Source organism: Carex rostrata, chromosome 13 (assembly GCF_964058835.1).
Source record: "Carex rostrata chromosome 13, lpCarRost1.2, whole genome shotgun sequence".
Classification (NCBI taxonomy): Eukaryota; Viridiplantae; Streptophyta; class Magnoliopsida; order Poales; family Cyperaceae; genus Carex; species Carex rostrata.
The window spans coordinates 1,761,422-1,776,162 of NC_135930.1; the positions used below are offsets into that span (position 1 = coordinate 1,761,422).

At 30.9% G+C, this 14,741-nt stretch overlaps 1 protein-coding gene and 1 long non-coding RNA gene across 3 annotated transcripts; one reads left to right on the forward strand and one right to left on the reverse strand.

The window, feature by feature from the left end:
- Positions 1-4,695: 4,695 nt before the first annotated feature.
- On the reverse strand, positions 4,696-11,465 carry LOC144564227 (beta-glucosidase 12-like). Of its 2 annotated transcripts, XM_078313801.1 has the most exons (13): positions 11,289-11,465; positions 11,047-11,116; positions 10,075-10,133; positions 9,843-9,918; positions 9,315-9,392; positions 8,567-8,654; positions 7,079-7,334; positions 6,766-6,881; positions 6,126-6,343; positions 5,979-6,007; positions 5,776-5,881; positions 5,564-5,672; positions 4,696-5,176 (listed from the first exon to the last, which is right to left on the reverse strand). In XM_078313801.1, exons 1-13 carry the CDS (start codon positions 11,442-11,444, stop codon positions 5,008-5,010), a joined length of 1,530 nt encoding a protein of 509 aa, XP_078169927.1. In that variant the 5' UTR covers positions 11,445-11,465; the 3' UTR covers positions 4,696-5,007. The 2 variants fall into 2 exon arrangements, with proteins under 2 accessions (XP_078169927.1, XP_078169928.1); XM_078313802.1 differs by lacking the exon at positions 4,696-5,176 and having other exon boundaries at positions 5,639-5,661.
- Positions 11,466-13,173: 1,708 nt separating this feature from the next.
- On the forward strand, positions 13,174-14,741 carry LOC144564687 (uncharacterized). Its single transcript, XR_013514702.1, has 3 exons — positions 13,174-13,318; positions 13,818-13,908; positions 14,488-14,741. It is a non-coding gene; the product is annotated as an uncharacterized LOC144564687 (long non-coding RNA).

The window sequence follows — 14,741 nt, forward strand, 5'->3', positions numbered from 1 at the left end:
AGATACAAGTTTTGAATGGTTCACATTGACGGTTTGGATTTGGGAAACGGAGATATTGATTCATAGTACGTAACAATATGTGCTATGCACAGTACACTATCTTCACTATTGGTTTTAATTTAAAAATGAGGAAAAACGTGATGTATAACAAACTTGTGCATGGAAAATTGAGAGACATGAAATAGGAAATTCATAAATTCAAAAACACCATGCAAGATCAAACGTCTGTATTCAACTTATTTTGAGAAGCAAAGACCATGTAATTTCTCTATATTCTCAAAGAAAGTTTAAATCAAAATAATTTACTTTTCTAATTGAGTGAAAATATAACTTTTCAGACTTTTTATTACTAGTAACATATGATATAACCACTTTTCAAAACAAAGTATAAATGATGCACATACCGTGTGTGGTTTTCACTTCTCAAACTCCTAGCACATAAAAGATTTTCATGTATAATTTTTTTTTTTAATCCATCACAGCAGTGATTCATTCCTATATAACCTCATCTGGATGAAGTGAACTCATGAGTGAGGCTACGGTATTATGCATAGTGCTGATTGGTCTGTATTATGAATTAATATTTTTGTTTTTAAAGCCTAAATAGTTGATATAAACCGTTCAACATAACTTTTATATGAAAATGCATTTGCAGACTAAGTTTTATATTGTTTTTACTATTCTTTTAGATGGTCTAGAAGCTTTAGGTCAAGTGATTTTCTATCTATCTAAAATATAGTACAAAATTAAGAAAAAAAAGTAAAATTTGATTATAAATACATATGTTTATGTGAAGATTATGTTAAACTGTTTAGTTTGATTATTTTAATTTTAAAAATATGCTATGCATATTACAGCATCCTCACTCTTTATATTTTAAACTTTTATCAATCTTTTTTTAATTTTTTCGGACAAGTATCCTCTCTAGTACTGTACGGGTGGGTCCCACTACTTTACGACTCAGATTAATTAGAAAACGGTGCCTAATATTATTTTTGCTTTGAGATTCATGCAAAGTTAAAAGAACATTCCGGATCCAATTACTCCACGAAACAATATGGGCCTGTTCGGCATTTACTGTTCACGTGGAAAAAAACAAATTCACTCAGATTGAATTTTTTTTTTCTCACAAGAACAATAAAATTTCCCATTCCTATTCCTATTCCTATTTCCAAGCCTCCGCCGAACATGCCCTATATGTGTAGCACTCAGAGAATAAGATTCTGTGGTTCTATAGCAGGATTGTCAAAAAAAACAAAAATGAAAAAAAAAAAAGGGATCTCCCATTTCTATAGCAACAAGCCAACAATGAATGAAAGAGAGAGAGACTAGCAAGTGGGGCCCTTGGGACAACTGGAGACGACAAAATGGAGAAGAGCGGGGAGACAAAGAGGTTTGAGTTCGTTAAGAGGCAGTTCGCGCCTGTTTCCACCACCACCGCCTTCAATTCAATCGCACCTCTCCTGGTTATAGTGCCTCTCTCTCTCTCTCTCTCTCTCTCTCAGCAATTTGTTGAAATATGATAAACCCTAAATGGGGATTAAGGCAGGTTGATGAAGTGCGAAACCTTTCTCTGCTCTTTTTATTGAGATAATGTAATTTTATTTCTCTATTTTGCATCAATTAGTTTGTTCACTGAGTATAGGCTTTAGGGTTTAGGTTTTAGGCTTTAGGCTTTTCAAATTTCAACAAATTTAGGGGCTTAAAATTTCATCAGTGGTCAGCTCTTGGATTTGAGAAACCTCCCATTAAAATTTGGTTCCTAAAGTTATATGAATGTAAGCCATGATGCTGTGACTTTTTGGTTAAAAGTTGTATACATCTATTTTTTTTTTCTTTTACAATTCAAAGAAAGATGTCTAATTTTTCTTTCACTATTATGAATATTTTTAGGTCACTATTGTTTCTTCTTTTGATTATCCAATAAAAGAAAATTAGAAAAAAAAATTCAAAGGTGAAAAGATGGAAGTAATTTGGCGTAAGTGGTAAGTGGTGGATACCGCTCGTACCAGTCTCCTACTATACTGCATACAGATTAACTGAAATCCAACCAGGCCATCACCAGTCTGATTTTATCGCTCCAAATCAACCTCAGAAGGTATTTAATCAAATTAGAATGTATATTTGATCAGATTTCATAAAAAAAGTACACTATAGCTTAGAAGATACTGGCACAATTGTTAGTGCCTTGCTATACTGGCACATTTGTTAGTGCCATTGCTGTTTACTTAAGGGATAGGGGTAATTGATTTTTTGCCAGGTTGATGATGCTTATAATAATGCTGAAATCTTCATACTGCTCTTGATGGGTCAGTCAATGGGTACAGTATCTGATTAAGGATGCTGGGTGTGCCAGTATCTGAGACCAACACATGGCAATTTGGGTTTTTATCAGGGTAGTATTGCGTATTTTTATTTCTCTTGTTTGAGCTGTTACTTGTATTGTTACTTTTCTATGCAATGGAAGGGCATTTATGCCTATTTTTAAAAAAAAAAACTAATAGTTTAGAGGATCAGTTCAAGACGGTTTTAACTTTGCGATTTTTTCATGTATAACAGATAAGAGAAGAGCAGTTCAAGATTGGTCATTTACTTGCTGAATTCATAAGGCTCATACACGGCAACCAATCTGATGTAGTGGGGGAGCTACAAACTTCAATAGTGCGCTATCAAGAGAAGTCTCCTAATCAGCTCTTTAACTGAAAACTTCAAGTACAATATTTTGTTTTGTTGGAATGTTAATTGTGATTCTGCGTGTCATTGTTTGTCTAATTATTCTGAAGATTGTTGGATGGAATTTTTCTTTGAGTGAGGCTATGCTACTATGCATAGTGCGAATTGGTTTGTACTACAGATTAAATATTTTTGCAAATTGTGCTAGATTTTATGAAATATTTCTTTGAGTGAGGATATGCCAGCATTTGTGCCACTTATCACATACCTGACTTGCTCGCGTAATGGTCCAAATGCCCATGATATCGACAAACTAGAAGAGATGTTCAAATTAGGGTTTCTAAACTACTATGTCGAGCATTCTATGTTCTCTGCAGCAAGGCAACTGGTGTACGAGTGAGTATTGATATGTTGTTATTCTTGTTTTTTCATACATAGCCTCATGTTTGTCTCCTGTGCACTGACACCGTAGGTAGGGGTGTCAATGGTATCCTTTTATCCTTATACCTGTCCCACAAGTTTTTTTTTCCGTTAGCTTATCGGATACGGGTAAAGACTATTTTGTACACCGTTACCCTAAACGGTTGTTATTAAAAATAAAAATTATAAAATTATAGATATATAGATATATATTTATATGGGGATGATGCATGATATAGTTTTATTCATGGCCCATTTATATATGTTCAGTGGCACTCTTTTATCTGTTTACCCGACCCGACCTGTACCGGTAAGAGTAAAGTTTTTTTTTTCATGAATTTAAAGGGTAAGGGTATGAAAATGCTTCCACCCCTAACCGTGTGCAAGTATGAACCAACACTTTCAAATAATTCTCTCAAATTTTTTGTAGATATAGTGCTGACTATGAAGGCGATTCATATTTTACCAGTAAAGCAGTAATAATCAGGGAGAGAAACATATTTACAATAGAGGTGCTAAAGAAGACAATTGCAGAAGGTAAAATGTCGATTGCCATACTGTATGGTGTTGGTCACATGTCAGATTTTCACAAAAGACTTGTTAAAGAGCTCGACATGGCACCAGTCACGGTGGAGTGGTACTCCGCATGGTTCATCAAAGTGGGACCCAAAAGCAAACTCATTCATCCCTTGTTAGACAAATTTCAAAGAGAGGATAGGACCTTTATTTTAGGCACTCTTAATTTTTCTTTCCATGTGGCGGATCTTTGCGCATGGAGAACTGCGTTCGGGTTGCATTATTGGGTTGCTTCTTGGGTCTTTAGATTCAGATATTTTTTCTCCAAGAGACGAAAAGGACGATTGGAGAAACTGCAACATTCAATTTCATTTTGAATAGGAAAGAAATTTGAAGAATTAATGGTGGATTGTTTATTTTCTTTCTTTTTTTCTTCTTTTTATAGTGTGGTTGGATGCATTTTTGGTCAATTATTTTCGAAGATTGATGTCAATCACAAACAATTTTGTACAGCTTTGCTAGAATGAGGCTATGATACTATGCATAGCGCAGATTAATTTGTAATTTTGTACTATGGTTCGATATTTTTGTTTTTAAAGTCTAAATAGTCGATCTGTACCGTTCAACATAATTTCCATACAAATATCTAGTTGCACACTAAATTATACATTATTTAGAATATTCTTTACTATTTTTGTATATAGATAAAAAATTGCTACTCTTGCATGGTCTAGAATATTTAGATCAGGTGATTTTCTACCTATCTAAAAAAACAATACAACCTTTTTCTTTAAAATATAAAATTTCATCTACTAAGAGGAAAATAACTATTTTTTATTGATTTCTGATTCCAATACAATAGCAATTGCTCTATTTATAATTGTATTTTGTGTACTAGCCGTTACACTTTTCTAATTTGTTATCATTCCTTCTCTTTTAATGGAAGCTGTTTTCTAAGAAGACCCTTGTACATAAAATTCTATCCATAAATCGACAAGTTCCTATCTTGAATTTTCTTGACAGTGAAAACAGCAAAGGCTCATGCCAGTATGTATAATAGAAACAAGAAATGAACAAGGGGCAAAATAAGAACAATAACACTACATTCAGACAAATACAGAATGCATTTGCAGTATATATAATAGAAACAAGAAATGCACAAGGGGCAAAATAAGAACAATAACACTACATTCAGACAAATACAGACTGCATTTGCAGTATAATATATTAGCAATTCTCATTACCACTTAAGTGAAGAAATGAACAATCACATATAATATAAAACAAACTCGCGCAGCAACTCGTTATTCCAACAAAGATCGTGGAAGATTTTATTAAGAACATTAGAATCTTTATTTTATTGTGATGATGATAATCTTGACAAATTTAAAATTTGTTTTACTTTTTTAGGAACATGCTGAACCAAACTGCAGATTTCTTCTGATGTCTTGTGAGATTGTTCTTGTAATCAACAAAATTAAGACCAAACCGGTTCGTGTAGCCGCTTGTCCATTCAAAGTTATCTATGAAAGACCATGCAAAATAGCCTCTCACATCCACACCATGTCTATTCAAAATCAATTCAAATTATACATATATTAGGGAAAACGTAATTAATTCTTTTTACATTGCTAATTAGATCAACAGAGTCCTACATTCTCAGGTCTCTGAATTAACTGGTAAAATACTAATCTCTTCAAACTGTGGATCATTTCTCAGGGACAGTGCAAACCAAAAATAAATAAATAAGCGAATAGATAAACAGTAGAACAAAATACAGATCATGTGTTGAAATATTTTGTTATTTTTTGGAATTTTGACTTGCTAAACTTGAATTTCGTACAAAAGTCGATGTATTAACCAGTTTTCCAATGGGATTAAATTTAACTAAAATAACTTGTTCTACATAACTAACTAAAAACAAATTGCTAATTAATAACAAAAAATGACATACCTGATTGCACTACGCAATGCCAGGAGATGACTACGGTGGTATGATAACCTGAGTGTATCATTCAAGGCTTCCTTCAGCGATAAGCTTCCGTTATCGAGCTGGTCCACACCTAGAAATTATTAATTATTAATTATACAAGGGCTGTAGTGAAATTCGACAGTAGCAAAAGAAGATGAGAAAGAAAGGAATAATATCAATATGTAAATATTTACCATTTTCAGTGACGTAAATGACAGGATTCTTGTAGTTGGTTTTGGTATAAAGCATTAAATCTTGTAAACCAGGGGGGTATATGTAAATCCAAGATGTCTTGAATGGCTGTATACAGAATAATATTTTTAGTCAAAATAAAGATAATATAATAGCTGGAAGATTTTTATAATAATTAGGAAAATTATTAAAAAAAATCACATACCTGTGGTAATTGTATACCATTGCGCTCACCTTGTAAAAGTACAGAAAAGGATGTACCAGTAAGATAGCCTTTTATTTGCAATTTTTTTATAACAGAAAAGAACTTTCAATCATAATGAGACTTAAAATACAGTAAAAAATGATGTACCGGTAATATTAGCCAGAGAATCAGTGTCGTAACTCTGGCGTAGTGAATTGCTAGCTGGATTGCTTATGGCATAATAGGTAGCATAATAGTTTATACCAAGAAAATCATATGATCCTTTAAGTGATTCAGATTGTTCATTTGTAAATTTTGGTAGACGAATTCCCACTGATTTTCTCATGCTTACTGGGTAATCTCCATATGTCAAAGGATCCATAAACCTACATGTAACAAATTATGAACTAATCATTATTTAAGAGGATTCAAATGCCTCAATTTTTAAAACTTTAATAACTCATAATTTAAAACTTAACCGTCAAAATATAACCGTTAGATGTGATCTTCATCAATTTCTCTATGTACATGTAAAAGATTACGATATTTCAACTTTGTTTTGATTGTTTTCAAGAGTTTGTAAAAATACATTGATATAGATAATTTATAGACATTGATTTTTCAACTTAGTTATTCACATAAAAGCAAAACCAAAAAGTGATAGTTTTTTCATGTACGTATATAAAGAAAATAACATAGGTCACATCAAACAGTTTTATAAATATCATCATATCATAAATTCATAATAACTATAGCAGGAATAGAAGATTCAAGAAATAGCCTCAGAGAAGAGAAGAAGAGATCATACCATCCATACATGAAATCCAATCTACGCTTCGCAGCGATAGTATCTGCTTTGGATGAAGACTCAGGAAGAAACCAATGTGTAATAATTGTAATACCAATTTTGCCCCTCTGGGTTCCCTGATCATAGCAAATTTAGTAATGACCATCTGCTTCTTTCAGTAGAGTCACAACTTTCTTTTTCTTAATTCCAGCTTAACTTATTACAATTAATATATGATACTTAACAGTTAAAAGTAGGCTAAATTATTTTTTTGCTTATTAATTATAAATAATTTGGTATTGATAGGAACTAGAAATTGCAACCGTTGTTTTACCTGATATTTTTCTTTGTAGAGCTTGACAGCAGCACTATGAGCTAGCAACATGTTGTGACCGCAGATGTAGGGTTCAGTTGCTGAGTTACCAGTGCTGCAATTGCCGGATTCCCAGGAGGAGCATCGTCCCGGTGCAAATGTGCCACTCGCATAACCCATTGAGCAAAATGAATGTGGTTCGTTGAACGTTATCCATTGCTTCACCCTATCACCGAATTCCTTGAAGCAAATGTCGATGTAGTCGACATAGTCTTTTCTGCAACATATATTTCTCTTATCATTGTTATATGGATTTGTGGATTGGTTACTTACTGTCATAAAATTAATTTAGATGTTTGAGGAAGTGTTTGTGAAAAAATAATATGGAGGAATAATTGCCACAATAAAAAGGCTTATTATTTTATCAAAAAATAGTCATAATGAAAATCATACAGAAAATTCTGTTATTATATTTGAATGAAACAAAAATAATCTGAACAAATATACAAGCTAATAATTTTCATTTTCCTTTGGATATATTTGACTGTGGATATTGTTGTTGTTAGTGTGTTGGAAAGAATACTTAGATGCTAACACTACACATGCATTTCCCAAAGTTTAGAATATGCAGTTTATTGTTATCATAAATATTATTTTGGTTTAAATTTTATAATTAAGTTGCTATCATTGTAATAGTATTTGATTTGTCATAATGCATATAAGTCTAATCAAAATCCAATGATTCAGATTATGACTTTTCATCATTTGCATCTATATATAGTATTTGATGTGGACCCTCATTTATTATTACATAGAGCTAGATGAACAGATAGCAATTAAGTCAAATTACGGAGAGAGACTATTTCTGATTTTTTTATTCATAACCTAAAAAAAATTCAAAAATTCAAACATAACATCACTCTTCAAAGATCTCCAATCTTTAATCCAACCACGCTGACATTGACAGCGGTACCATTGATTCCGAACCGCTAGCAATTAATGTCAGCACTAGAAAAATAGATAGACTATTTTAGAATTTGAATTCGCTATAAGTATTGCGAGAAATGATCCGGATCCAAACTTTGAACCGGAATCAATGGTTCGGATCCAACATTTTTTTTTTCAATAACACACCAAGCAACAATATAATAAATATGTCAGTCAGAAAAAAAAAATTCCTGAAAAATGTTTAGATATATGGACCATTGATTCTTATCCAAATTTAATCATTCTAGCACATTCATATTATAATTAAGGTACTATATCTATTTTTTTTCTAAAAGTCTTTTTAGAAAACTAAAATAAAATATTAAAAATCGAAAAAGATATTGACAAAATTATTCAGGCTTCATGTAAAACACAACTAATAAAGACAAAATTAAAATATATATGACTGATGTACTGCGTAAAGTCAAAATAACTCTATAAATCTTTTTATCCAAATTGTGTTGATAGAAAAGAATAGACAAAATAACATGCATGTCAAGCTACATATAAGACAAAACTCACATGATAAGTGGGCTCAAGAAACCCAAATATTTATCTTCAATTGCTTGCGGTACATCCCAATGAAATATTGTCACAAATGGTTGCATTCCTACATTAATTTCCAATATTTATCTTCAGTAGTTATTGGATCGGGATATTATTTATGTATTAGAACTACATGAATATATAACATTCAATTTCTTTAAGAAATATGCATGGTGCTTCAAATTAATTTTGCTTTAACAAATATGCAATAGTCGAATATGATTTTACTGTTTTATTAAGCCATCATTAAATCAACGATTTTTAAAGTGGTTTAATAAATAGTATAAATATTCTCAAAAAAATAATAAAATTTAGTCTCCAAGTATATTTTAATATAGAGATCACATATAAAGATTTGGATCGACTTTTTGGACTTTGATCTTTCTATGTATATAGAAATCAGAAAGAAGGGGACGGGGTGGAAGGGGTGTGCTTCGAAATGGACCCTCCATTTCTGAAAATTTTGAAATCTAGCGACATTTGTTTCAATCTCATCTATCAAATTTGCACGAATTTTAAAAGACATCCAACAGCTCACAATGCAATACATAGAGCCTTCAATGTATTGGAATGTATGGTAGCTTATCTCTTTCTCTCTTTTTTGAAAATGACTTGATAGAGGCTACAAAGCTTATCTCTCTCTCTCTATATATATAGTAATCCAATATGTTAAAAATCAATAGAATATGAGATAAAAATTAAAATTTAATTCTAATTTAATCACCGTTAGACAATATTTCATTGATGAGATTATTGTAGAAGTTGACGCCTTCTTTATTTATTCCACCACTTAGGCTCCCATCTGCAAATCATATATAGTTACTTTATTCTAACATTATAACAGGTTAATTAAGTAGTCATGAAATAATTGACAAATTATATATATATTTAATCAAATTAATTTTATTAAGAACATTGCTGTTTTAATTTGACAACCGTAATAATTTGATTAATTATTATTAAAATTGCAAATTTGTTCGTCGTGATTTTAATAAATTAGTCATAATATGAGGTATAATTTCAGAATTAATTTGTCCTCGATCAATCGATTTGGAAAATTAACAATTAAGTTCTATGGACATTTGATTGGTAATTAACCAAACAACTTTTTAATGACACCAAATTAAATATCAACTAAATAATAAAAGATAAAGATCAAATCTATAAATTACTTTTTTTTATTTCAACAAATTATTACATTTGTCAAAAAATTGATTGTCAATATTTATTTTCTAAAATGGTAATAAATTACTTGGTAGAATCCTTGACCAAGAGATGGAAAACCTAAATGCATCCATTCCCATCTTCTTCATGTTTTTTATATCCTCCTGTCAATATCAAATTTTAACATCATAATTCAGGAAATCATAAAATTGTTTTAATAGAAAGGTCATTTTCCAAAGCTACCAAATACTGCACGATAAACACAATGGAAAAGACTAGGATTTATATTAATTTAAAAATAAATAAAAATAATGTTATACCTTATAACGATGGTAGAAGTCATCAGCTACATCACCGTTGCTTCCATCTGCTATCTTATCTACATAAATCACAATTATAAATTATTTTATATATGTGTGTGTGTGCATGTAAATATAGATATAGAGTTGGGCTATTGTGCTTCACAATATAAATGACATATTTTACTTTACGCTCATATTTTGTGATTTAATGTTCAACAGCTGATCAAACCGTACAACATGATCTCCATATTAAATTGTGCTAAGAGACCAAATTTTACATTTTTTTTAATTGTTGATTATTTGTTTAGATTTTTTTTTAAATTGTTGTTTTTGATGGTTCATAATTTCGTGAAAAACAATGATTTTCAAAAATTCTAAAAAAATAGTAAAAATTTGGTCTCCAAGCACATTTTAATATGGAGATCATGTTGAATAGTTTAAATCAACTTTTTTGACTTTAAAATTAAAAATATGGGTGTGAAGTAAAACACTCGCTTTACTTCATTAAGCACAATAGCCCAACTATATATATATAATATGATTTCAGTAGCATTTTTCAAACCATACGCTTCCAATCTAAAATCCATCTGATCAGCTTCAAACGAAAAATCTAAACCGTTTAAACCGATCTCCTTCTTGAGAGCTTCATTTACATTTTTTTTTTTAATTCATTTAGTATCAAGTTAAGCGGTCAAAAAATGAAAATTTGTGCGTATATTGATGTAATGTTGGTATGTCATAAAAGACCATGTTTCAAAATTCATAAAAAAATGTAAAAAAAAAAAATCTAAAAATAGTAAAAATTGATATTCTACAAGTTCAATATATAACGAATTTACTAATCTACTTAATTCGACATTTCAATTGTAAAATTTTAAAATTTGACCTGTAAACATATAGGCTAAAATGCTACTAAAAGCATATTAGCTAAGACTCTTATCTATCTATCTATCTATCTATACACACACACACAAACACACACACACACACCTGGGTGTAAGTGGGTGAAGGTGTCCCAAATGCTAGGCTCTCTGCCACCTTCTCTAGCAGCACCTTCATACTATTAATTACACAACAAAATCAAAATAAAATTGCTGGAGAATTTAAATTGTTCATAGAAAAGGAGGGGGGGGGGGGGGGGGGGGGGGGGTTTAAAGAATCATGTATTAATTAATTAATTAATTAATTAATGATTAATTGTAGGAATATATAAGGTATATATATATATATACCTGGTAAGCAGAAGATGCAGTTCCAAAGAGAAATCCAGGTGGAAAGCTGCTTCTATTGAAGGAACTACAAACGCCATGCTCTAATAACAAAGTCACCAAAACAATCAGAGAAAGAATAAAATTGTTTCTTCTGAATAAAATTTGTTTAAAAGCCATGTTGTATTGTATGTCTTTTAATTCCCTCTCATTTACAAAGGAGGCTTTATAGAGAGAGAAATCAAGCAAAGTCTTTATTGTAAAATGAATTTACACAAATGTCCCTGTAACTATGTAACTATTTAAAGTCTTTATTTGTTTCGATAAAGTCATTATATAACTATTTTTGTTTAAAATAATAATAATCAAATATGACGTGGCAACCTATTTTTTTTTTTTGCAGTTGATAATGTGGCAAAATTTACCATTAATTATATTAATAAGTGTTCAGATAAAATGTCGTTGTCACAAGCAATAAAAAGAATGGATTCCGAATTCAAGGTGTCAAATTATAGGAGATATTTCAAACATACATATGGATGCATTTTTCTACCATGTGGGGTAGAGAATGAATCCCTTGTTCAACAAATTTCAAAGAGAGGATATGATAGGGATGGAAACGTATCCGGTAAAACCATATTTGTATTTGTTTTTATTTTTCAGATATATATACAGTCGGATATTAGACGGATACGAATGTAGATGTAATCATGTGAGAGCTGAAAATAAAAGTTGGATATTAAATATTTAAGGAGCGCCTTTGAGAATTTATTTGAAGGACAATTATGAGGCTACTTATTTAAAATCATTTATAGTTTCTTCATCAAAATTGACAAATATTTTCTACAATTATCAAAATTTAGATACTAGTTTGGCTCGGATTAAAATTTAGTCTCCGATGATTTGCAGATTATATCATAAATTATATGTTTTGTCGTTATAAGCGAAAGAGGGAAGGAAGAAGGGGATGGTACTGACTGGTTGACCAGGAAGAAAAGGAAGGAATTAAGAAGATTTTAACAAAGCAGTTTTGGCGCTTCATGAATTGAGGGCCTTCTTTTACTTCATTTATTTGGTGAATTCAATTTTTTCATGTTTTAAGAAGATTCTGGACCATCCAAAAACGGTGATATTCTACCTATCTAGAAGAACAGTAAAAAAAATTCTAAAAAATATAAAATTTGATATGCATGCACATATTCATATGAAGATAGTGTTGAGCAGTTCGGAATGACTGTTTGATGTTGGGAAAGGAAGATAAGGGCGTGAAGTAAAAGAGGGCCCTTACTTCATGAAGCACTATAGTTATGTACTTTAGGTTTGTGATGTACTTTTCTTGTAACCCTAGGTTTATTCTTTTGCTTTAGGTTTGTGATGTACTTGTTCTTGTAACCCTAGGTTTGTTCTTGTACTTTAGGTTTGTGATGTACTTGTTCTTGTAACCGTAGGCTTGTTAGTGTACAGTCACGATTTATGACTTATTCAGGTTATATATGCACGTCCAATTGCTATACCACTATTTGTAATAACAGGTGCAATTTATTTATACATACCATGCTACTACATGCATGTATCAGTACACAACTAGTATATATACTTGTATAGATGAGATTTATCATGTTTTATCAGGGGTACATGTGATATGTCTTGTTTGTGGTTACATGTAGGTAAATATTGCAGGGAGATATATAGGTTTCACAAGTCCTAAAGATATGCTGATTAATTTCTTGAACAAGTGAATCATATATCAGCCAAAAATAATATTTCCCATCATCTTAATATGCAGATTGTGTATTTAATTCTATAATATGGATGCTGATATAGATTTCTGTTCACTTTTTCTTAATCATTAAAACCGCAGATTGTGGGTTACTCTGATTTCTTTTATTATGGTTTTTTTTTTTTTTTTAGACGGCAGTTGCAGTAGGAGTAGAGCCAGAGAATAGGTTGCCATACAATGAATACTATGAGTACTTTGGGCCTGATTATGAACTCCATATTAACCCTAGAAATGTCGAGAATCTCAACACAGAGAAAGATCTCGAGAGTATAAGGTACTTCATGTTTTCTCTTTCACTAATTTTTGTCGAAACTTTATCTTGTTTTTCTTTTGGGAGAAGGTGTCCTCTTTATTTCATTGTTAAAGGTAGAGATCAAGCTGTACTGTGGATTCATATATTCGTTTATAAAGTCCAAACAGTCGATTCGAATCGCTCAACATGATCTCTATATGAAAGTATACTCCGAGACCAAATTTTACATTTTTTAGTATTGTTTTTGCTAGTTTTTTAGATAGATAGAGAATCACTTTTTTTAGATGGCCCAGAATCTTTAGATCAGGTGATTTTCTATCTATTTAAAAAATTGTAAAAAAATTATAAAAATCATAGAATTTGGTCTAGAAATACATTTTCATATGAAATATCATGTTCAGCGGTTTGGATCCACAATTTGGGCTTTGAAAATGAAAAAATGAATCCATAGCACAGGCCAATCTACACATTGGCCTCACTAATGTTTTTTAGTTTAATTGCTGATCCTTTTTAATAACAGGAACATGATTTTGGAGAACCTGTCAAGAATCGAGCATGCTCCAAGTGTACAATTTCATGCCACGCCACCTGAAGCGAAAGCTCCAAAAGAGGTTTCTTCTTCTATTGCAATTTAATTAAACTCTTCTTTAATTATGTTTTGCTTTGTTTTGTTGTCAACTTGATTTTCATTTAGAGGTGAATTTGCATCACATTGTGAGGCCCTCTTGATTTTTGATTGAGACTGTTGGTACTATGCATAGCGCATATTGATCCATACTATTGATCAATATCTTCATTTTCAAATTCTAAATGATCAATCTGAACCTTTCAACATGACCACTATTTGAAAACGTATTTGTAGATTAAATTTTACATATTTTAGGATTGTTTTTACTATTTTTATAGATAAGTTAAAAATCACTAGATCTAATCATTCTAGATCATTCGAAAGTAGTGATTTTCTATGTATCTAAAAAAATAGTAAAAAGTTTCTAAAATATGTAAAATTTAGTCGGCAAGTACATTTTCATATGAAAATCATGTTGAACAGTTCAAATTGATCGTTTGGACTTTTAAAATGGATAAAAAGGGAAATGGATTCCATTCATTTTGTTACTCTCATTTTTTATATCATATGTTTTGTTAGTTCATCATTATATTGCTACACTTTGTAAAATTAAACATTATAGGAAGAAGAGGAGATGCATAAGAGGCCACCTCCAAGGCTATGGAATGGCGACGCCGCTTATGATTCTGATCCCGAAGAAGACAATAATATCTAGAAAAAAAATAATATATTAATAGTTTTTTGGATTCAACTTAGCTTGTACCGATTTTGTATGAATGTTTGTACTGTTTTTTTAGAGAGAATATTGACTTGATTTGTACTAATTTGGATTTCTTCATTTTAGTGGGTTCTAATTGTAAAAAAAGGTTCTATTTG

Excerpts from the sequence above, each read along its gene's own strand:
- LOC144564227 (XM_078313801.1), bottom strand. The coding sequence starts at position 11,444 with ATGGCTTTTAAACAAATTTTATTCAGAAGAAACAATTTTATTCTTTCT. Across the intron at positions 6,344-6,765 it reads TTGGATTTCATGTATGGATG|GTTTATGGATCCTTTGACAT; the intron begins GTATGATCTCTT and ends TGTTACATGTAG. Across the intron at positions 6,008-6,125 it reads TTCTCTGGCTAATATTACCG|GTGAGCGCAATGGTATACAA; the intron begins GTACATCATTTT and ends TACTTTTACAAG.